The following is a 22,206-nucleotide window of genomic DNA, read 5'->3' as shown; positions in this document are numbered from 1 at the left end:
TATAAATTTATATATGTATATAAATCTACAAACCTGAAAATAAGAACGAATTCCCAAAAATACTTCTGCTCTCTTCCATTGTGGACCTTGCTTACCAGTTTGAGACCAGAGAATATAAGTCTCATTGCCAATTTTTATGAGTACCTGTGAAAAGAGAGATTTAATTTTCAGCAGCAGTAGAATGATAGAAGACTATTTTTAATATTAGATTTGCCTTTTTAATAACAATGTAAAAGTTGTATTTTATAAGTGATTTATTTTTTACTAATGAAACATTTCACATGAAACCAAAAAAACTCAATGCACTGACAAACCAAAAATTATTCTTGCATTAAAAAACTGGGCAAATATTTCATTGCTGTCCACAAGGTATTCAATATTCATAAGTCCATTCTCCCTGTCAATGACCACCTTCTCTATTACTACTACTATATATTATTTCTAACTGGTACGAGACATATGCAGCACTGTACAGATATACATAGCAGACGGTCTCTGCTCTATGAGAATTTATGGTAAAGAAGCAGTTAGGATTTAAAAGCATCCTCAAAAAGGATTTGAATATGGATTTGAATATGACCAGAGAGGGAACTATAACTCATTGACTTAGGAAATTGACTCAAGGAATATAGTGTAGACAAGTTAGAAAGACTGGCATTGGCAGTTGGCAGACGAGAAGAAGGACACAGATAAGAGTGATTTCTTAATGAACAGAGTCCACAATGAAGGGTGCAGATAGAAAGAAGATTGGTAATGAGGAGCTGCAGTGCAGATTGAATGCATCTGTAGATGAGTAAAAGAAGCTTGAACTGTATGGGGAAGCATACGGGGCTCCAATATAGCAACTTGAGAAGAGGGGTGATATGGTCCTAATGACGCTGAAGGAAGGTAAGCCATGCACATTTGGAATAGATTGTATTGGCAGGTTTACAAACAGCAGCGGTCTAAGCAGAAGGTGGTGAGAGAGTAGATCAGTGTGTTTTGGTAGCATGCTTAGAAAGGAAGGGGCACATTTTAGAAATCTTATAGAGGAAGAAATGACACACTTTAGCAATGCTTCATAATTGTGTAAAAAAAGGAGACAGAGGCATCAAAGATGACCTAAAGGTTATGGGCCAAGGGAACTGGGAAGAAGACAGAGCTATCCACAGAGACAGAAAAGGAGGAAAGAGGGGAAGCAGGTTTGTTCTCTAATAAGTATTAAATATGACCAGATACTAAGATTACTGTGCTAATGCCTTTTGTGCTAATTCTCAGAAGTGACATCAGGATAATGATCAGTACAGAGAAATGTCCGTTTCTTTGTCTCTTGGTCTCCCATTTTCCCTCCCCTTTGCTCTGTCTCTTTTATCTTCCCTGTACACTTTTGCTCTCCCCCTCTACTTTCCTTTTTCTGTCCTTCCTCTCCCTTCTTTCACCCCTTTCTCCAGTGCACTGCAGACATCGATAGCAGCAGCAGAAGTGTAGGGGAAGCAAGAGAACGTGCATCCGAGCAGATTTCTGTTTCCTGCCTTATATAGCTGATTAAGATCTGGAGAGCATAACGAATCTATAGGTGGTGGGGAAGCAGCAGCAGCAGGACTGAGAAGAGCTTCCTCCCAGACCATACCACAGCAGCTGAGCATGGCGGGGAGAGGGGGAGAGAGCACACATGGTACAGGAGGGGCTAAAGGGGGGGGGGGGGGCAATGCAATTTTTAAAGGGGCACTAGCCTACCATTTCAACACCTAATGTTTCTGGGCCTGTGGAGGAACGTTCTGCACCCGGGCCTGGCTCTGCATGAAATTGGAGGGAATTCCCAGCTCCAAGCCAGGAGAGGAGGCTTTCCCCAGAGAATCTGCTCCATTAACCGATGCACGAGAAGTCAGAAATGCATGTTATGGGGGAAACCTGTAGTTAGGGTGGGAAGTAGTACCACATGCTGCTGTGGTAAAGAGAGGCCTACCAGTCTCAACCTCTGCCACTGAGGTGATGCACGGGGATCAAGGAGGCAGGGCGGGGAAGGAGGAAGGTGAGGGGCAGGGTCGGTATGAAAGAAGCGGAGCTTTGGCCCTGCAAAAATTATTCCCCTGCCCTCAGAGCCTTCATTAGCAGCAGGCTCGTTCATATGATCGCGTGATAACCCTCCCAATCTCTCCCGGTGCAAGGGGGAGTCAGTATCATGGCAAGAGAGTGCGAGTGATACACTTAGTTGCACCCACATAGCCTGCAAAGGGAAGTAGGAGAGGGCTCAGGAGGGAAGAAGGATGCTGTTTCCTCATTTGTTTTACTGCTTTTATTCTTCATCAACCAACTTGATGCCACCAATCCTCCTCATCTGTCTTGGACTACAGTTGGTCCTCCTTGTTGTGTGCTGGAGCAGGGGGCGCTCAAAGAGGTGTGTGGAGACAGAGGCTTTCAATTCTATGAGAGAGGAAGACAAAGACTAATAGCAAAGAAGGCATTGGGGGCATAGAGGAAGAAAGAGATGGAAAGAAGGGAGAGAGGAATGAGAGGATAAGGAGAAGCGAGTACAAACTAGGAAGGGGAAAGAAGAGAGTGAAAAGGAGGAAAGTGGAGAGGAGAGGAGCAAGAGGTTAAAAAGACAAGAAAAAGTTCTGCTAAGGATATTCTGTCCATTTGCTGGAGATCTTCTGATTTTTATGTCAGATGGAATACTGGAGTCTGAACGTGCCAAAGACTAGCACAATGGAGAACAAAGGGGATGATTCCACAAAACACATGGGAATTTGAAACGGTAGAATGGGGCAGAGAGGGAAGAGAGAGGTTGTAGAGTCTGAAAGGAATAAAAAATACACAACAAAATGAATAAATAAACAAGGAAGGCAAAGTCAGAAATGAAACAGAAAAACAAATGTAAGCAGAAAATGACACCAGAGAGTGTGTGAGAGAGAGAGAGAGAGAGAGAGAAGACAAAGGGCAGTGGAGACAGACTTACAACAGGAAATAAAAACAAAGAAAGATGCTGCATCGGTGAAAAAAACTCTCAGGGACAGCAAGAATTGGAACATTTTCTGATTTGAAAATTAAGCAATGCATATAAAATATCTTGATATCCAATTTAAATTACTATCATTGACTGCATTTATCAGCCACATAAGGCCTAATGTATTAAAGTGTTTTTTGCTTTTGGTGAACAATTTTCAGACTGCGGTTTTCAGATTTGTGGGATTTTGTACTATAAACTTGCAAGCTCATTTTCAAAGAGAAATGCCCCATAGACTTTTACTTTGAAAATCCACTAAAGCACATACAGTGGATAGAAAAATATCAGCAGACTTTTCACCTGCATTGTAGGAAGTGCAAAGTATTCATCAAAAAATACTCATGGTAATTTTGAGGCAAAATCACCATGCAAACATTTCCTACTCCAATATAATCCAGCCTCCTTTTCCCCAAGTTTAGAAGCACCTACATTGTGAATCAGCTCATATACTTTTACCTGCACTGAGTTGGGGCCAAATTCCAAAGCCAATTTTATGCAGGTTTATATCCATCTGAATGGTGAGTTTGTGAATATTGAACCACTTATTCAGCTAAGTCATTATCTAGCTAAAATCTAGTTGGATAAAAAAGGTGTTCCAGGATGTACCTAAGTTATCCAACTGACAGCCAAATTTCATTTATATCTGACATACAGGGTCATTTATCAAATCATGTTAGGGCCTTATTGCGAGTGTTAGTGCCCTAACACCCACGATAATGCCATATGTCCAAGATAAATGCCATACATCCAAGATAAATAAGGCATCGTGAGATGCATATGCAAATTTTAAAATTTGTCCTGAATGGGAGGAGTTTGGGAAGAGTAAATTAAAATTAGCATTGCATGCAATAGCGTAACACATGCTATTGCATGTTTTAATGCTGGAAATAACTACACCTTTTTTCCTGGCTTTTTGCTGTGTGATATGCCTGAAACGGGATTTGTGCTAAAATCACAAATCCCATTGTGGGAGGGAGAGAGAGAGATAGAGATTAGCTAGAGTAGAGATAGAAACAGAGACAGAGACAGACAGACACATATCAGTCAACTTTTTATACCCCTGTAGGAGGGGCAACTAGTAACTCAAGGTGAGGTTTTTAGTGCTGGCCTAGATTTTGGGGGGGCAGTTGTACAAATCTCATCTTTGCGGTATACAGTGGTATAAATAGTTTACTTATAGGAGAGCCTTATAAAGACAGAGTGTCTCTCTCTCTCTCTCACCAGGGAGGAGCCCAGAATGTCTAAAAACCTGTCTACACAGGTGCAATAAATTTAGTGTGTGTTATGGTAAAATACCTATGCATTGCACTCAAATGGCACGAGTTGTGGTAGCTCAAAAATTATCCTAACCATGCACCTTTTTTTTTTTATTGCGGGCACCAGTCATGCAAAATTTAAAGCAAAATGATAAATCTAGGTCTAAGTTAGCTGGTTAACTTTAGACCTACTTCTGAGCAGGTTTAAAGGTTATTTGCCTTGTGTGGCCGAATAATTTGCTACTTAACCAGATATCTTCAAAGATATCTGGTTATTTATTTATTTATTTATGTATTATTTATTTGGAGTTTCTTATATACCGATAGCCGTTTGCACATCGTATCGCTTTACATACAACTAATAACTTGTGGGCATAGCCCTTACATCGAACAGTAAAAGTAAAGTGGAAAACAAATATACAAGAGGTATATGTGAAATTAAAGCTCTAGGAAACAATATACAAGGGATATATATATGTATATATTGGAGTATGAAAGAGGGTTTCTTAGACAACTATAATAATAAATATATCTTAAAGAGAGCAATTATGATGCAGGGGACATGATACTAGCAAAAAACAATAACCTTAAACTAAAGGTTATCCTGAGAAAGTGTAAAATAGCCGTGATGAGCTGAGAAATTCAGATATTCAAAAAGGTGGGTCGGTGAGGAAACAGCCTAGCGTAGGTAGAAGGGTGTGGGAGAGAAGAGGAAGGTGAGGGAAAATACAAAGGAGGGCGTACAGAGGGTGGGAGAGAGGGGTGGGTCATGAGTTACAAAGGAGGTGGCCAGAGGTTAAGGGAGTAGCAGAAATGTGGTATTGTAGAGGAAAAAGAAAGATGGAAAAGGATCTGTGGCCCAATTCCCTTGTCTCCCCACCCAAATATCATCTAGTGCTTTGCCGGGCTATGTACCGCCCACCCCAAACCCCTCCTAAATTTGAATATAAAGCTCTGCGATTTGCAAACAGGACCCTTCTACCATCTTGCCTGCTTCAGTATAAATATATCCCCCCCCCCCCCAAAGATCTCCTCACCCATCCATAGTCCCAATGTCCCTGGCCATAGCCCCCATACCTCTCAAGCCCCCCATCTCCCACAACACTAAAAACCCTTGCCGGGAGCTAGGTAAACACTAATCCGCATCTGGATCTTCCACTGCGGCTTTTGTCAGAAGCAGTTCTGGAAGCATACGCTACTTACGTTTATGTTTCCTGTGCTGCGCTGCTAAAAGCATAAGCTGCAAATAACGTACACCTCCAGCACTGCTTCTGACAGATGCTGCAGTGGAAGCGCTGGGAGTTGATAACTACTTACCTCATTCCAGGCAGGGGGTTTTAATGACATGGAGGTTTTGGAGGTGTCCAATTGTAATATTTATACTGAACTGAAGATGAAGGTGGCAGAGTGTGGGGCCTGACCTTTGGACCCCAGAACTTTATATTCAAATTTTGGAGACGTTTAGGGGGTGGGGAGTGCATGGCCCAGCAGGGCCTTATATGAAATTTGGGGTGGGGGGAGAGAGAGACTCAGGCTGCAGGCTCCTTTCCATCTTTTTGTTTTTTTTCTGTACATGCCACTTAACTGCATGTCCTTGAAGATAACTTGTTCACATGCCAGCATAGAAAATATTGATCTTACAGAGGTCTATATTCAGTAAGTTGTTGAGTGGAGAAATTATACAAATAAACAGGGTCATTCAACAAATCACATTAGGGCCCTAACACCGTGATAATGCCATAATGCTCGCGATAAAAAACGCATCGCGAGATGCGTATGCACATTTTTAAAATTTAGTCAAAAATGAGGAATTTATGAAAATGAGGGGTATTTAATAGGGATGTGAATCGTTTTCCATATCGTCTTAACGATAGAAATCGTGTGGCAGGGCAAGAAAATCGTCTTAGGCACGATTTTTTAGTTAAAAAATCGTTAAAAATCGTTTTTTCCGATTAGTGCGCACTAACTCGAGTTAGTGCGCACTAACGGGAGTTAGTGCGCACTAACTGGGAGTTAGTGCGCACTAACTGAAAATGATACAATTTGACACTTTTCAGGTCAGTTAAGGTCAGTTTAGGAATGAATATGTATTCCTATTGCCTGCCCTCTTATTTATTCATGTTACCAAGTTTCCTACTGACAGTATATGGGGGATGGGAAATGGAAACAGTTGGTAGCTTGACAAAACAAGTAATGTGATCAGTCAATGTGACTAGAACTTGTGCCCTAACCCTGATACCAGGGGTATTGTGATCTTCCTGCACACAGTGCCCTATCCCTATTAATACCAGGAGTGTTGTGATCTTCCTGCACACAGTGCCCTATCCCTAATACCAGGGGTGTTGTGATCTTCCTGCACACAGTGCCCTATTCCTGATACTGGGGGTGTTGTGATCTTCCTGCACACAGTGCCCTATTCCTGATACCGGGGGTGTTGTGATCTTCTTGCACACATCCCGATATCAGGGATAGGGCACTGCCTGCAGGAAGATCACAACACTCCTGGTATTAATAGGGATAGGGCACTGCATGCAGGAAGATCACAACACCCCTGGTATCAGGGATAGGGCACTGTGTGCAGGAAGATCACAATACCCCGGAGGAGTGAGGGTCAGGCAGCTCCCCCCTGTCTGTGAAGCCAGCCTCTCACTAGTAATGCAGGGAGGGAGCTGTCTCAGACTTCACCATCCTCCCCCCCCCCCCCCTTACCCACACACCATTCACTAGCTGGGACATGGGGGAAGTCAGGAGTGAGGGTCTAGGCAGCTCCCCCCTGTCTGTGAAGCCAGCCTCTCACTAGTAATGCAGGGAGGGAGCTGTCTCAGACTTCACCATCCTCCCCCCCCCCCTACCCACACACCATTCACTAGCTGGGACATGGGGGAAGTCAGGAGTGAGGGTCTGGCAGCTCCCCCCTGTCTGTGAAGCCAGCCTCTCACTAGTAATGCAGGGAGGGAGCTGTCTCAGACTTCACCATCCACCCCCCCCCCCCCTCACCCACACACCATTCACTAGCTGGGACATGGGGGAAGTCAGGAGTGAGGGACAGGCAGCTCCCCCCTGTCTGTGAAGCCAGCCTCTCACTAGTAATGCAGGGAGGGAGCTGTCTCAGACTTCACCATCCTCCCCCCCCCCCTCACCCACACACCATTCACTAGCTGGGACATGGGGGAAGTCAGGAGTGAGGGTCAGGCAGCTCCCCCCTGTCTGTAAGCCAGCCTCTCACTAGTAATGCAGGGAGGGAGCTGTCTCAGACTTCACCATCCTCCCCCCCCCCTCACCCACACACCATTCACTAGCTGGGACATGGGGGAAGTCAGGAGTGAGGGTCAGGCAGCTCCCCCCTGTCTGCGAAGCCAGCCTCTCACTAGTAATGCAGGGAGGGAGCTGTCTCAGACTTCACCATCCTCCCCCCCCCCCCCCTCACCCACACACCATTCACTAGCTGGGACATGGGGGAAGTCAGGAGTGAGGGTCAGGCAGCTCCCCCCTGTCTGTGAAGCCAGCCTCTCACTAGTAATGCAGGGAGGGAGCTGTCTCAGACTTCACCATCCTCCCCCCCCCCCTCACCCACACACCATTCACTAGCTGGGACATGGGGGAAGTCAGGAGTGAGGGTCAGGCAGCTCCCCCCTGTCTGCGAAGCCAGCCTCTCACTAGTAATGCAGGGAGGGAGCTGTCTCAGACTTCACCATCCTCCCCCCCCCCCTCACCCACACACCATTCACTAGCTGGGACATGGGGGAAGTCAGGAGTGAGGGTCAGGCAGCTCCCCCCTGTCTGTGAAGCCAGCCTCTCACTAGTAATGCAGGGAGGGAGCTGTCTCAGACTGGTATCAGGGTTAGGGCACTGTGTGCAGGAAGATCACAACACTCCTGGTATTAATAGGGATAGGGCACTGTAAGAGATGACTGTAGTAGATTGAATAAAGATCTGATGTTTCTGCTCTCCTCACACCAAACAAAAACAACACACAAGCAGAGAAGCCCTTCTTACAAAGCTGAGCTAGTGAGTTAAGTAGGAGGAAAAGTAAACATACTGGTGCCAGTGTGGCTACTTAAAAAATACACTTACCAACAATCAATTACATATATTTGAACTGTGTACAGTTCCAGCCAGGACCACCTTTCTAAAATGCACAGTGATTGGCAAATTCAACATGCACTAGCATTTCAGGTGCCTGCTAACAAAAATAATAAACAAACAAGTTCTAGTCACGTGAGTGCTGATCATTACATTACTTTTTTTGTCAAGCTTCCAACTGTTTCCATTTCACATCCCCCCAACCATATTGGTAACATCAATAGATAAGAGCACAGCCAGCCAATAGGAATACATACATACATATTCATTCCTAAGTGACCTTTACTGACCTGGGAAGTGTGAACACTTTGTTTCATTTTCTGTTGGTGTTCGTTAGTTTCCAGTTCCATTTCCCATCCCCCCAACCATCACCTCAGTGGTAACCTTGGTAACATCAATAGATAAGAGGGCAGCCAGCCAATAGGAACACATATTCATTCCTAACTGACCTTCAGTGACCTGGAAAGTGTTTATTTGTATCATTTTCAGTTAGTGCGCACTAAATCGAGTTAGTGCGCACTAACGGGGAGTTAGTGCGCACTAACTCGAGTTAGTGCGCACTAACACGATTTAACGATTTTTAACGATAAATCGTTAGAATTTCTATTGTATCGTGTTCTATAACGATTTAAGACGATATAAACATTATCGGACGATAATTTTAATCGTTGAAAAACGATTCACATCCCTAGTATTTAACATTGCATGTGATAGCATAATGCTTTGGGCAGGAGGGAAAGTGTGAGAGAGAGTGAGAGTGAAAGAAAGCGAACGAAAAAGCATCTCTGGGAAGAGACACATATTAGTCGACTATTTAGTATTTATAACACTATAGGAGGGTCAACTAGTAATTCGAGGAGAGGTTTTAATGGTGGTCTAGGGTTTGAGAGGCAGTTACATGCACAGTCAGAGTACACATCAGAGAAAATGTTATATCAATTGGAGTGAGGAAAGGTTCACAAAGATGAGATTTGTACAATGTACTCTCGCCCTAGCTTGATAGAAGCTAGGTAGAGAGTGCATCAAACTAGGTTGAGAGAACAATGTACAAATCTTATCTTTGTGTATCTTTCCTCTCCAAATCACATCAAATCTTCACTGACGTGCACTGTGCTGTTCGTACCTCTGATTGTGCATGTAAAACTGCCCCCAAAACCTAGACCACCACCAAAACCTCACCTCTAGTTACTAGTTGACCCTCCTACAGTGATATAAATAGTTGAATTATATGAGATAGGGGTGTGCATTTGTTTGCAACGTATTGGCAATCTGCAACGTATAGGGCCATATTTGTTGTATTCGTGGGGAAGCGAAATGTATCGCGATTCCCATGAATACAACAAATCTTCACCGAATTATTCGGCCATCTAAAGGAGCAAATTTAAACAAAACTCCCACCTTCCTGACCCCCCCAAGACTTGCCAAAACTCTCTGGTGGTCCAGCAGGGGTCCGGGAGCCATCTACTGCACTCACGCCGTCGGCTGCCGGTATTCAAAATGGCGCCGATAGCCCCTGTGACATAGAAAGGGCAAAGGCTATTGGCGTAAACCTGACCCCCACAAGACTTTCCAAAAGTCCCTGGTGGTCCAGTGGGGGTCCAGGAGAGATCTCCTGCACTCGGGCCGTCGGCTGCCGGTATTCAAAATGGCGCCAATAGCCTTTGGCCCTTACTATGTCACAGGGGCTACTGGTGCCATTGGTCAGCCCCTGTCACATGGTAGGAGCACAAGATGGTGCTGGCCGTCCATTGCTCCAACCATGTGACAGGGGCCGACCAATAGCGCCAGTAGCCCCTGTAACATAGTAAGGTCAAAGGCGCCATTTTCAATACCGGCAGCCGACGGAGTGAGTGCAGTAGATGGCTCCTGGACCCCTGCTGGACCACCAGGGAGTTTTGGTAAGTCTTGGAGGGATCAGGAGGGTGGGTGGTTATAGTTAATTAAATTTTAGCCGGGAAGCAAATAAGAATGGAACGCATGAACGGATTGGGGCCCCCCTTGCCAAATGCAACGTATCTGCTCTCCCCCCCCCCCCCCCCCCCCCGACGAATACCAAATGTAACGTGTGCGGTCCCTCTGCACATCCCTAATATGAGAGCCTTATAAAGAGGTTCTCTCACTCTCACTCTCACTCTCTCTCTCTCTATCTCTCTCTGCAGTATCTCAAAAATTTCCCTAAGCCTGCCCCCTTTTTTAATCATAGGCACTAGTAATTAGGGATGTGAATCGTTTTTTGACGATTTAAAATATCGTCCGATATATTTTAAATCATCAAAAATCATTAGGGCCACGATACAATACCAATTCCCCCGATTTATCGTCAAAAAATCGTAAATCGGGGGAAGGGGGAGGGCAGGAAAACCGGCACACTAAAACCCACCCCCGACCCACCCCCGACCCACCCCCGACCCACACTAAAACCCCACCCCCGACCCTTTAAATTAAATCCCCCACCCTCCCGAACCCCCCCCCCCCCCAAATGCCTTAAATTACCTGGGGGTCCAGCGGCACACTAAACACCCTAAAACCCACCCCGACCCTTTAATTAAATCCCCCACCCCAAATGCCTTAAATTACCTGGGGGTCCGTAGCGGCGGTCCGTAGCTTAAATTACCCCGGGTCCGTAGCTAAATCGGGGGAAGGGGGAGAGCAGGAAATCCGGCACACTAAATCGTGGTGTCTTCAGCCGGCGCAATTTTGCAAAATGGCCGCCGCAAAATGACGGCGGCCATAGACCAATATGATTCGACGCAGGAGGTCGTTCCGGACCCCCGCTGGACTTTTGGCAAGTCTTGTGGGGGTCAAGAGGCCTCCCAAGTTGGCCAAAAGTTCCTGGGGGTCCAGCGGGGGCCCTGGAGCGATCTCCTGCCGCAAATCATTTCCGTACGGAAAATGGCGCCGGCAGGAGATCGACTGCAGGAGGTCGTTCAGCGAGGGTCCGGACCGGACTGTGTCGAATCGTATTGGTCTATGGCCGCCGCCATTTTGCGGCGGCCATTTTGCAATATGGCGCCAGCTGAAGACACCACGATTTAGTGTGCCGGATTTCCTGCTCTCCCCCTTCCCCCGATTTAGCTACGGACCCGGGGGTAATTTAAGCTACGGACCGCCGCTACGGACCCCCAGGTAATGTAAGGCATTTGGGGTGGGGGATTAATTTAAAGGTCGGGGTGGGTTTTAGTGTGCCAGGGTGGGTTTAGGGGGTTTAGTGTGCCGCTGGACCCCCAGGTAATTTAAGGCATTTGGGGAGGGTGGGGGATTTAATTTAAAGGGTCGGGGGTGGGTTTTAGGGGGTTTTAGTGTGCCGGTTCACGATTTTAACGATTTTAACGATACTCTAAACACCCAAACGGCGACGATACGATCCCTCCCCCTCCCAGCCGAAATCGATCGTTAAGATGATCGAGGACACGATTCACATCTCTACTAGTAATCATGCGAAATTTATAGCAAAATTATGAATCTAGGTCAAAGTTAGGCGGATAACTTTAGCAAAATAGTCGGGAAACTTATCTGGATAAGTGATCTGCCTAAATATACTCAGCTAAAGTTACCTGGATAAAATCTGTGCAACTTTGCTACTCACTGCTTACAGAATATGATAAAAAAGAACTAATGGTCAAGCAGCAGCTGATCTAGCTAACACTCTGCCACCCAATATATTTGAAAATTGTCAGGCCAAGTGGTACTAATGCCCTTGTCTCTTGCCTTTAAAAAAATATTAACAAACATACCTACCCTCAACTCCAACTCTCAATCCCCAAAAATGTACCCAAAGCAGAGAAGGAGAAGAAGAGGCTCTTACCTCTTCTAGATCCACTCAATACTAATTGCCAATAGTTCTGAAGCTACTGACACTTATTATTAATTTATTTACATCACTCTCGGGTGAAACAGTCAATCCCCATTTTGAAGTCAGCATAGAATTAGAATCGGCTGCTTCCTTGTCATTCTCATCACTGAATGAAGTTGGTCTCTTCACTGACAGGGAATCAGGTAATCACTGTCCAGTACTGAATTCTAAATGGGGATTGGCTCTCAGCAATTAGTATTCAGTGATGCTGTAGGAGGTAAGAACGTCTGCTCCTCTCATTCTGCTTTGGGGGCACTTATGTGGGTTTAAACATTGGGTGAGGATTTTTGGCCACAGCTTTTAAAGGTAGGAGTTTGGGGGCAAGGGGGGGGGGGAGGCAGAAACAGTGCTACTCATCAAGCAAGTTTTAAAAGATATTGGGGAGTAGGAGTCAGGGAGATTGGCCACTGCTTGACTATTCATTTTTTTCGGTTATCTAACTTTAGGACAGCAATTTTTCTGACCAGTGTTGGTCAGATTACTTTATCCAGTTATTAATGAATAATCAGTGGTAGAATACATTTTAGCCACGCTCCCTGCCTCTTTTTTATCCTTCTAAATTTTAGCAATCTACTCAGCTAACATTTAGCTAGTGAATAGGGGTAAATTTTTAGATACTGCATTGGGACCCTTACTTTTCAATATATTTATAAATGATCTGGAAAAATAATGACGAGTGAGATAATCAATTTGCAACATGACACAAAATTGTTCAGAGTAGTTAAATCACAAGCAGATTGTGATAAATTGCAGAAAGACCTTGTGAGACTGGAAAATTGGGCATCCAAATGGCAGATGAAATTTAAATGTGGACAAGTGCAAAGGTGATGCTATATGGGAAAATAACCCATGCTATAATTACACAATGTTGGATTCCATATTAGGTGCTACACCCAAGAAAGAGATCTAGGTGTCATAGTGGATACACATTGAAATTGTCAGTTCAGTGTGCTCCGGCAGTCAAAAAACAAACAGAATGTTGGGAATTATTAGAAAGGGAATGGTGAATAAAAACGGAAAAATGGTCATAATGCCTTTGTATCGCTTCCATGGTGAGACCGCACCTTGAATACTGTGTACAATTCTGGTCGCCGCATCTCAAAAAAGAGTATAAGTGTGATGGAGAAGGGTACGAGAAGGGCAACCAAAATGATAAGGGGAATGGAAGAGCTCCCCTATGAGGAAAGACTAAGAGAGGTTACGACTTTAGTTCAGCTTGGAGAAGAGACGACTGAGGGGGGATATGATAGAGATGTTTAAAATCATGAGAGGTCTAGAACGGGTAGATGTGAATCGGTTATTTATCTTTACCTTTCGGATAGTAGAAAGACTAGGGGGCACTCCATGAAGTTAGCATGGGGCACATTTAAAACTAATCGGAGAAAGTTCTTTTTTAATCAACGCACAATTAAACTCTGGAATTTGTTGCCAGAGGATGTGGTTAGTGCAGTTAGTATAGCTGTGTTGAAAAAAGGATTGGATAAGTTCTTGGAGGAGAAGTCCATTACTGCTATCAAGTTCACTTAGGGGCGGATTTTCATACTCCGCGAATAGGCCTACTTTTGTTTGCGCTCCAGGCGCAAAAAAAAGTACGCTGGATTTTAGTAGATACCGCGGAGCCGCGCGTATCTGCTAAAAACCTGGATCGGCGCGCGCAAGGCTATCGATTTTGTATAGCCGGCGCGCGCCGAGCCGCGCAGCCTACCCCCGTTCCCTCCGAGGCCGCTCCGAAATCGGAGCGGCCTCGGAGGGAACTTCCTTTTGCCCTCCCCTCACCTTCCCTCCTTCCCCTACCTAACCCACCCACCCGGCCCTGTCTAAGCCCCCACCTTACCTTTGTCGGGGGATTTACGCCTCCCGGAGGGAGGCGTAAATCCCCGCGCGCCAGCGGGCATCTTGCGCGCCGGGCCGCGACCTGGGGGCGGGTACGGAGGGCGCGGCCACGCCCCCGGACTGCCCCGGGCCGTAGCCACGCCCCCGTACCCGCCCCCAAAACGCTGCCGTCACGCCCCGAAAACGCCGCGACGACCGGACCCGCCCCCCCTCACGCCCCCCTCAGAGAACCCCAGGACTTACGCGAGTCCCGGGGCTCTGTGCGCGCGCCGGTAGGCCTATGTAAAATAGGCTTACCAGCGCGCAGGGCCCTGCTCGCCTAAATCCGCCCGGTTTTGGGCGGATTTAGGCGAGCAGGGCTCTGAAAATCCGCCCCTTAGAGAATAGCCACTGCCATTAGCAATGGTAACATGGAATAGACTTAGTTTTTGGGTACTTGCCAGGTTCTTATGGCCTGGATTGGCCACTGTTGGAAACAGGATGCTGGGCTTGATGGACCCTTGGTCTGACCCAGTATGGCATTTTCTTATGTTCTTATGTTCTTAGCTATCTCCAAAACTTAGCCAGACAAATGCTTTGAATAGCAACCTCATTAAACAATGTACAAATATTTGAAATTCATCTTCCCAGTGACAATGGGAATAAAAGCTTAGCTTTTTCTGGTGCATAATTCCCTTTTCTGCAGGAAGTATGAACCAAACCTCATAGCTTGTACTGGGTCCACAATAATAACAGTAAAAACAACACTTAAAAATTGTACTTCCAAGATATCTGGAAACTGCATATTTTAAGGCTACATTGTAGCAATATTCCTGAAGCACACTGCCCTGAATTTCCTGTAAATTGATCAATCAAAAGTCTCCCATATTAACCAACCACAAATTCTGGTAACATTAGTGTAGAGAAGAGATTGGGAAGAGTAGATTATGTAAATGTGTGCCAAGCCATTAAAAAGAAGGCCATTGCTTTTGTACACAGTTGTCTTAGCAAATAAAATATGAACATTTCTTTGCACATTACGTCTTCTTATATTCTACTTAGGTCTCAATTTCTATACATTTGTTTGCATACATTTGGAAAAATCAAGTATCCCGTATTGTTTGTTGCATCTCTCAATAACATTATAAGCTAGTTGGTTATTTCCCAGGATCATGAAAGTTAACCATCACTGCTTTAGATTAAGTCTTGGTTCTATCATTTGATGCCAGTACCACCAGGAAGTGCATTATCTCTGCAAGATCATGTAACTCATTACTCTTTGGATCTAATTCTTCTAGGCCAGAGAATTTTAGCAAATAACTTTAAACATACTTCTTTGGTAGATACAAAACTAAAAGTTAGATTCCTCCTTTAACTTGAAGTCAGTATTGCAAGAACGTAAGGCTATAATATTGATAATTTGTTCTGATTTAATTTATGGCTCAGCCTCTCTATTTTCTATTATCTACTAGAGTGCAATAATTTTACTTGGCACAGTGTAATAAACTGGTGACCAGACAGCATAATTCATTTAAGCTAGAGACCGAATTTGGCCTTCTAATGCTCCTTAACTTTTATTAATATCTTGACTGACATGTTGCTGAAATAAAAGAACATTTGTGCAGCTGAGTGTCTCATATTTATTGCTTCATGTGCTATTTAGCTTTCTGCTTGACTTTGGTATTCAATATTATGTACTTCTCAAAGTTTGAGAGGTATTTTAATAATGAAACATCTCAGCGATGGAGCACAATTCATTTTGCTGGCAGAGGAAGGCCCAGGAAAAAACCAAATAATAATTTAAAAAAAAAAAAAAAATCTGATTTCAGCTGACTGGCAAAAGCAGAGTTAGTTTTTAGTATATCTAAACAATTAATCATAAGTTTATAAGCAAAGATCTAATGAGTATTTATTGTGGGTATCCTGATCTGAATGCAGTCTTGAAAGTTAAAACTCAGCACTGTTTTTGGTTTATTCTTATGTTGATCCAATAAAAGATATCACAATCCTTGAAAAATTCTGAAAAACAGATTTTTTTTGTGCTAATTAAGGACCACAATTTGCCTCCTTTACCTTGTACAGCTTCCTGCAGTCAGAAAACCAGTATTTCAATGTTTATCTTTCTTTTTCATAAAATAAGATAAAACATTTAGGGCTAAATGGTCACTATTCCAAATGGTGAAAGGTCTTTAGTGGAGCACCACAAGGACTAGTACTGGGACCTGTAATGTTTAACATATGCATTAATGATCTGCAAAATGGAACAATAAATAAGGTGACCGGATTTGTAGATGGCATGAAATTATGCAAAGTTGTGAGGAACTGCAGCATGACCTTGTGAGACTAGGAGAATGGGCATCAGAATGGAAGATTAAAGGGACTGAGAGCTAAGATTTAATGCTAAAAAATGCAGAGTAATGCATTTAGGATGTAAAGACCCACGGGAGAGGTACAGTATTGGAGGCAAGATTCTTCTAAGCACAAAAGAGGAGCAGGATCTTGGGATGATTGTATCTGATGATCTTAAGGTGGCCAAAAAGGTGGCTAAATCAATGGCACAAACCAAAATGATGTTTGGCTACGTAGGGAGAGGAATGGTCAGCAGAAAAGGGAGGTGATATGGCCCCTGTATAAGTCCCTGGTGAGATCTCATTTGGAATACTGTGTACAATTCTGGAGACTGCACCTTCAAAAACATTTAAACTAATTAGAGTTCATCCAAAGGGTGGCTGCTACAACCATCAGTGGTCTTAGTTCTAAAGCATATGGAGATAGACTTAAAGATCTAAACATGTTCACACTAGAAAAAAGGCGAGATAGGGGAGACATGTTAGAGACATTTAAATATCTCAAAGCTTTCTATGCACAGGAGCAGCTTCTTTCATTGCAAAGGAAGGTCTAGAACAAGGGGTCATGGGATGAGGTTGAAAGGGAGTAGACTTAGGAATAATCTTAGGAACTATTTCTTCACATAGAGGGTAATGAATGTATGAAACGGCCTCCCAGTGGAGGTGGTGGAGGCAAAAACGGTATCTGAACTAAAGAAAGCATGGGATAAATGGAGCATGGGCTCTCTGAGGGAGTGATGGGAATTGTGAGGGCTAGATAAATTAGACGCATGGGTAATATGGTCGTTTTCTGCCATCATATTTCAATGTTTCTAAGAAAGCATGGGGTAAGCACAAAGGATCATTGAAAGAAAGGGAGGGACTGTAAAGCTACGTGGGAAGTGAGCCATAAAGGGATGGGATTACTGGATAAGAAGACTGGATTGGCCATATGGTCTTCACCTGCTGTCATTCTCTATGTTTTTATATTTCTCTGTTTCTTACCTGAAGTGTACCCACTGTTGCACCATTCATATGGCTCCAAAACACTAGTTTACATTTGGGTCCAGTGAGAGAAATAATTGGAGTGATAATGTCAGCTGTATTCCCAAATTGTCCATTTGAACTGTCAGCATACAAATAAAGACCTTCTTCGGTATTCCTGTAGAGAAGTATAATTTAATTTATTATACAGTATGTACTACATATATACTTTAAATGTATACATTGAAAATGATGATACTTAATGATGACAGCTATTTATGTTGTAATGTAACTAAAACAATTGATCAGTGGCTTAGTTAGAAATGTTTCATCTAAGAATTTAACATAATAGTAGAAAACTATTATAAAGCTCTCCCAAGTGTTTAATATACAACTAGGCATTATATCATTTGTAAACCTAAAGGCTTTTGAGGTTGATATTCAGTGCAACTTAGCCGAATAAGATTGAACTTATACCGGCTAAGTGCTGCTGTTTCAATATTCGCAACAGTCAGCAACCTCACAGATCCAGATAACTTTTTATCCAGCTAAAATGTTATCCGGACAAATGAGGGGCAGGAAGGAGTGTTCTGGTATGGAACTTCTTATCTGTCTAACTTAGACCTAGATTCAGCAAAATGCTATAAATATAGTGGAAATAGCACCTGTGATTACAAACAAAAAGGGGGGGGGGGGGAACAAGTTAGGTTACTTTCCCTGCTCCCACATAGATAATTTCCACAACACATGATACAAGAGACTCTGTAGAAGCTAACTATATAAGATTACTACTTATACCACTATAAGAGAGGACACTTATAACTCAGGGTGAGGTTTGGGAGGTGGGTGAGGTTTTGGGGGGCAGTATTACATACATAGTCAGAGGTACGAACAGCAAAGTTGACATCAGTGAAGATTTTCTGTCATTTGGAGTGATGAAAGGTAAAAGAGGAGTTGATTTGTACAATGTACTCTCTACCTGGCTTGATTGCAGCTAGTGGAATACTGTATACAATTCTGGGGACCTCACGTCCTGAATATCTCAGCCAAGTTAGCCAAAAATGTTTATCCAACTAATTTGCTCATGTAGATAGCCGCTGAATATTGGCTGCTTTATTTTTATGCAATGCAGCTAGTGCAATAAAGCTAGGTAGAGAGTACATTGTGCAAATCAACTCCTCTTTACCTTTCATCACTCCAAATGACAAAAAATCTTCACTGATGTCAAACTCGCTGTTTGTACCTCTAACTGAGCATGTAAAACTGCCCCCACAAACCTACCCCACCCCCCAAACCTCTCCCTGAGTTATAAGTTCCTCCTCTTATAATGGTTAAATAGTAACCTTACATATTGGTCTCTCTCTCTCTCTCCCTCCTTCCCCCCCTCCCCCCCCCCCCCCCCGAACTGACATTTGAGAGAAAAACTTTTGGTAAGTAATGTGTGCCTGTGGTAGATTAATCAGCATGTGATGCGAAAAATAGTGCGGCTGCAATAAATGTATCACACATTGGAGAAATTACTTATGCAGGAGCAGAGAAATTAGCCTAACCACGCCCCATTTTTTAGCATAGGCATTATAGCATTTTGATGAATCTAGGCCTAAGTTAGCTAGATAAGTTAGAGCTGCTATTCATCAGGTCTAAATTTAATCCAGGTAAACCTATCTGGCTAACTATTAATAGCCAGGTATATTCTGAGGAAACTGCTGCACTCCTGAATATCTCAGCCAATTTAGCTCACACGATAGCTGCTGAATATTGGCTGCTTTATTTTTATGCAATGCCCCATGAATAAAACTTCTACTTCTGTGGAAATGTACCAGATCAGGTTACATAATTCTGGGAAATAAAGGAATAACTGAATTTCCTTGCTTTTGCATTAGTTAACACATTTCCATGAAACAACTGTGAAATATCTTCTAGTGTTACTGTTGTCAAAGCAATGCTGGAAGCACCAGGACCAGGTAAAATGATACCTCGTCTCCCAGCTAGGTTTTGTGCTATCTAGGGGAAGGGGGCCTGCGGGAGGTTGGCAAGAGGTGCAGGGTAGAGGAGGACAAGACAGAGCCACATTAAAAATAAGAAAAAAAAATAAGAAAGGAAATGGTAGGTGTGCCCATCCTGCAGACCCTCACAACATTTTCTTTTTACAATTCAGAGACGTTCGGGGGTGGAGGGTGGAATGTGTTCAGATCAACAGGGCCTTATCTTAAATTGAGGGGGGGGAGGAATTAGGCCCATAATACACCATTTTTTCCCTCATATAATGTCACTTAACAGGATAATCTTTTGAAGATGTCTGGTTAGATCTGCTCTGAGGCAGTGTTAAATTTACCTGGCTAACTTAAGGGGTCATTTTCTAAAGCTAGCGCATGCAAAAAAGGACGTTTCGCACGTGAAAAGTCCCTCTTCGCGTGTGATAGCTAAAAAGGGGCGGAGTTGGGGTGACGTCTGGAAGAGGAGGAGTCGGGGGCGGACGCCGCGAAGACGCGTGGACGGCGAAAAGGTAAGGTGCCTTTTCGTTTCCAATTTCGCGCCCAATAGCACCAGCTTTTACAATGACGTTATTGGGTGCGAAAGCGGCAGCGATCGCACCGCAGAGGGTGCGATCGCTGCCAGCTGTTTGCAGGCCCGCTCCCCGCTTCACCCCCTGCCCCCCTGCACCGCGTGATTCATGCCGCCGCGGTGTTTTAAGAAAATATAGGCCTTAGCCAGATAGAACTGAAAATCAGCTAAATTAGTCGGTTAACGTAGGCCCGCATGGGAATGCCCCTGGAACGCCTCCTTTTTTATCTGGCTAGATTTTAACCAGATAATTACTTATCTGCTACAATCTAGCTGGATAAGTGGTTCAATATTCAAAAATTTCCCATTTAGCCAGATAACATATGAATTACTGGGCTAAATGCCTTTGAATATTGACCACAATGTTTTCAAACCCTTTTTAAAACCCTAGACATTTTGACATAGCCATATTTTGTCAGATAAAGTGTTCCATAGTAATAGAGAAATATTTCTGTCTAGTCCCACTGAGCTGAAGCAAATATAAGGCTGGAACATACAAGAAAGTTTCTCGGAGGACTTCAAAGTTTTCAATGGGTTATACATAATTTTCAGATAACCCACATAACTTATGCAGCAAATATTGGCAGAAGATGCACCGATTTTCAAAATGGACTTTTGTGCATAAGTCCACTTTGAAAATTATCCCACATCCAGCCAACAGACCAACTATTTCTGGCCCGCCAAACTTTCAATGCCTGCAGCCAAATCTTCCTTTTTGTTTATTTGCTCAAGTGTGGAAGTGGTAAAGACTTGAATGCTGATAGGGTTCCCAATCCCAACCAGCAGAAGTAAACTGGTGAGGGCCACAATGCTGGCAGGGTCCCAACTCCCTAATATCAGAAAGAGAAATCCAGCACCATGAGAGCCACAATGATAGCAGAAATCCCAAACCCAGACAGAAGAAGAAGCAGTCTGGCAAGAACTGCAATGCTGGTACAGACCAGACAGCCTGCCAGCAGAAGAAGAAGTCTGGTATCATGAAGACCACAATGCTGATGAGATCCTCAACCCCAGCCAGCAGAAGTCCAGTGTTGTGATAGCAGCAGTGCTGGTGAGATCCCCATTTTCTGCCAGTAGAAGTAATCTGGTGAACGCTATAATGCTGGCAGGGCTCCCAATCCATGCCAGCAGAAGGAAAACTGTAGCAAGACTGCAATGATGGAAGGGTCTCCAGTTATCACCAGCTGAAATAGTCCAATGAGGGCCGCAATGCTGACAGAGTCCCCAACCGCTGCCAGAAGATGTCCAAAGGCATGACAGCTGCAATGCTGGGGGGTACCCAACACCTGCCAGCAGAAGAAGTCTGGCACTGTGAGGTCTGCAATGCTGGCTGGGTCTCCACTCTCTGCTAGCAGAATAGGAAGCCCTAGTGAAGTGAGGGGAAGAAGAGGGCAGCCTAATGGAAGGAAGTGTGGGTAAGGAGAGGAGGCGGTGTTTGGGAGAAGGGGAAGAGAGGAAAAAGAAAGAAAAGGAAGTGTTGTTCTCCGCTGCTCACGGGCCATAACCACGAGCAGCCTCACTCACCTGCCCGAGTCCATGGCATGCCCCGTCTTTCTTCGTGGCTCAGAAGTGATGCTGCTCCTGAGCGACTGTGCACTGTTCCGACTGCCACTGCCTGCTGCCGCTCCCACACAAGCCGGGACGCCACCACTGGTCTCGTTCGTTCTCTGCAGCAGGGATGGCTGCCACAGTCTCCACCTCTTTGTAGCAGGGTGCCGCCGCCGATGCTGTGCTCCGCGGCAGAGAGCTGCTGCCAAACTCTCCATCTTCGCGGCCCGGGTGCCGCCATCGCCATTGCCTCCGACGCTATTGCTCTGCTGCTGGGCCTTGGGATCCTTTAGGCATGTGTGCATGCCTCTGTACTTCATTTAAAGAGCCAGCGGCAGGAAAAGCCCCCGAGGCCCCGGTGGATGATGTCACCTGTCTGTGCCATGTCCAGCCCTATAAAAGGGCTCTACTTCCACTCCTCGGGGCCTTCGTATCGGATCTCCATGTCTTCTTCTGTCCAACAAGGTCTTCTGTGGTCTGCTCCTGTCCAGATGGTTCAGTGTTCTTTGTTAGATGTTCCTAGATGTTCCTGGTCTCCGTGGATGTTCGTTCCTCATCGGAGCTCCCTCGTCATTTGTCCTGTGTTCCTGATGTTCCATGTTCCTGACGTTGCTGATTGTCCAGCCTCCGGCTCTTCATCCTGCTTCCAGGTTTCCTTCTTGTCCACCTTTCATGGTGTGCCACCATCGTGATCCATGACTAGCCCATGGGGGAATGTGTAGAGCACTTCATGACACAAGGCCCGTCTTCATGTCTGCAGTGCAAGTCTCCGGAAGGCCCTTGCTTTTAATG

General features: G+C 44.5%; 1 protein-coding gene across 1 annotated transcript in view; it reads right to left on the bottom strand.

Annotated features, from left to right (window-relative positions):
• Positions 1-21,632, bottom strand: part of LOC115082354 (MAM and LDL-receptor class A domain-containing protein 1-like) — a 68,911-nt gene extending 47,279 nt beyond the window's left edge. Inside the window, exons 1-3 of the mRNA XM_029586590.1 lie at positions 21,391-21,632; positions 17,323-17,479; positions 34-144 (exon numbers count right to left, since the gene is read on the bottom strand). Coding sequence (XP_029442450.1) covers positions 34-144; positions 17,323-17,479; positions 21,391-21,632 — 510 coding nt within the window. The remainder of the gene's footprint in view (positions 1-33; positions 145-17,322; positions 17,480-21,390) is intronic.
• Between the last annotated feature and the right edge of the window lie 574 nt (positions 21,633-22,206).

The sequence above is a fragment of the Rhinatrema bivittatum genome, unplaced genomic scaffold (assembly GCF_901001135.1).
Source record: "Rhinatrema bivittatum unplaced genomic scaffold, aRhiBiv1.1, whole genome shotgun sequence".
Classification (NCBI taxonomy): Eukaryota; Metazoa; Chordata; class Amphibia; order Gymnophiona; family Rhinatrematidae; genus Rhinatrema; species Rhinatrema bivittatum.
The sequence above is the reverse complement of the archived record's forward strand: the minus strand, read 5'-3'. Positions and strand labels throughout refer to the sequence as shown.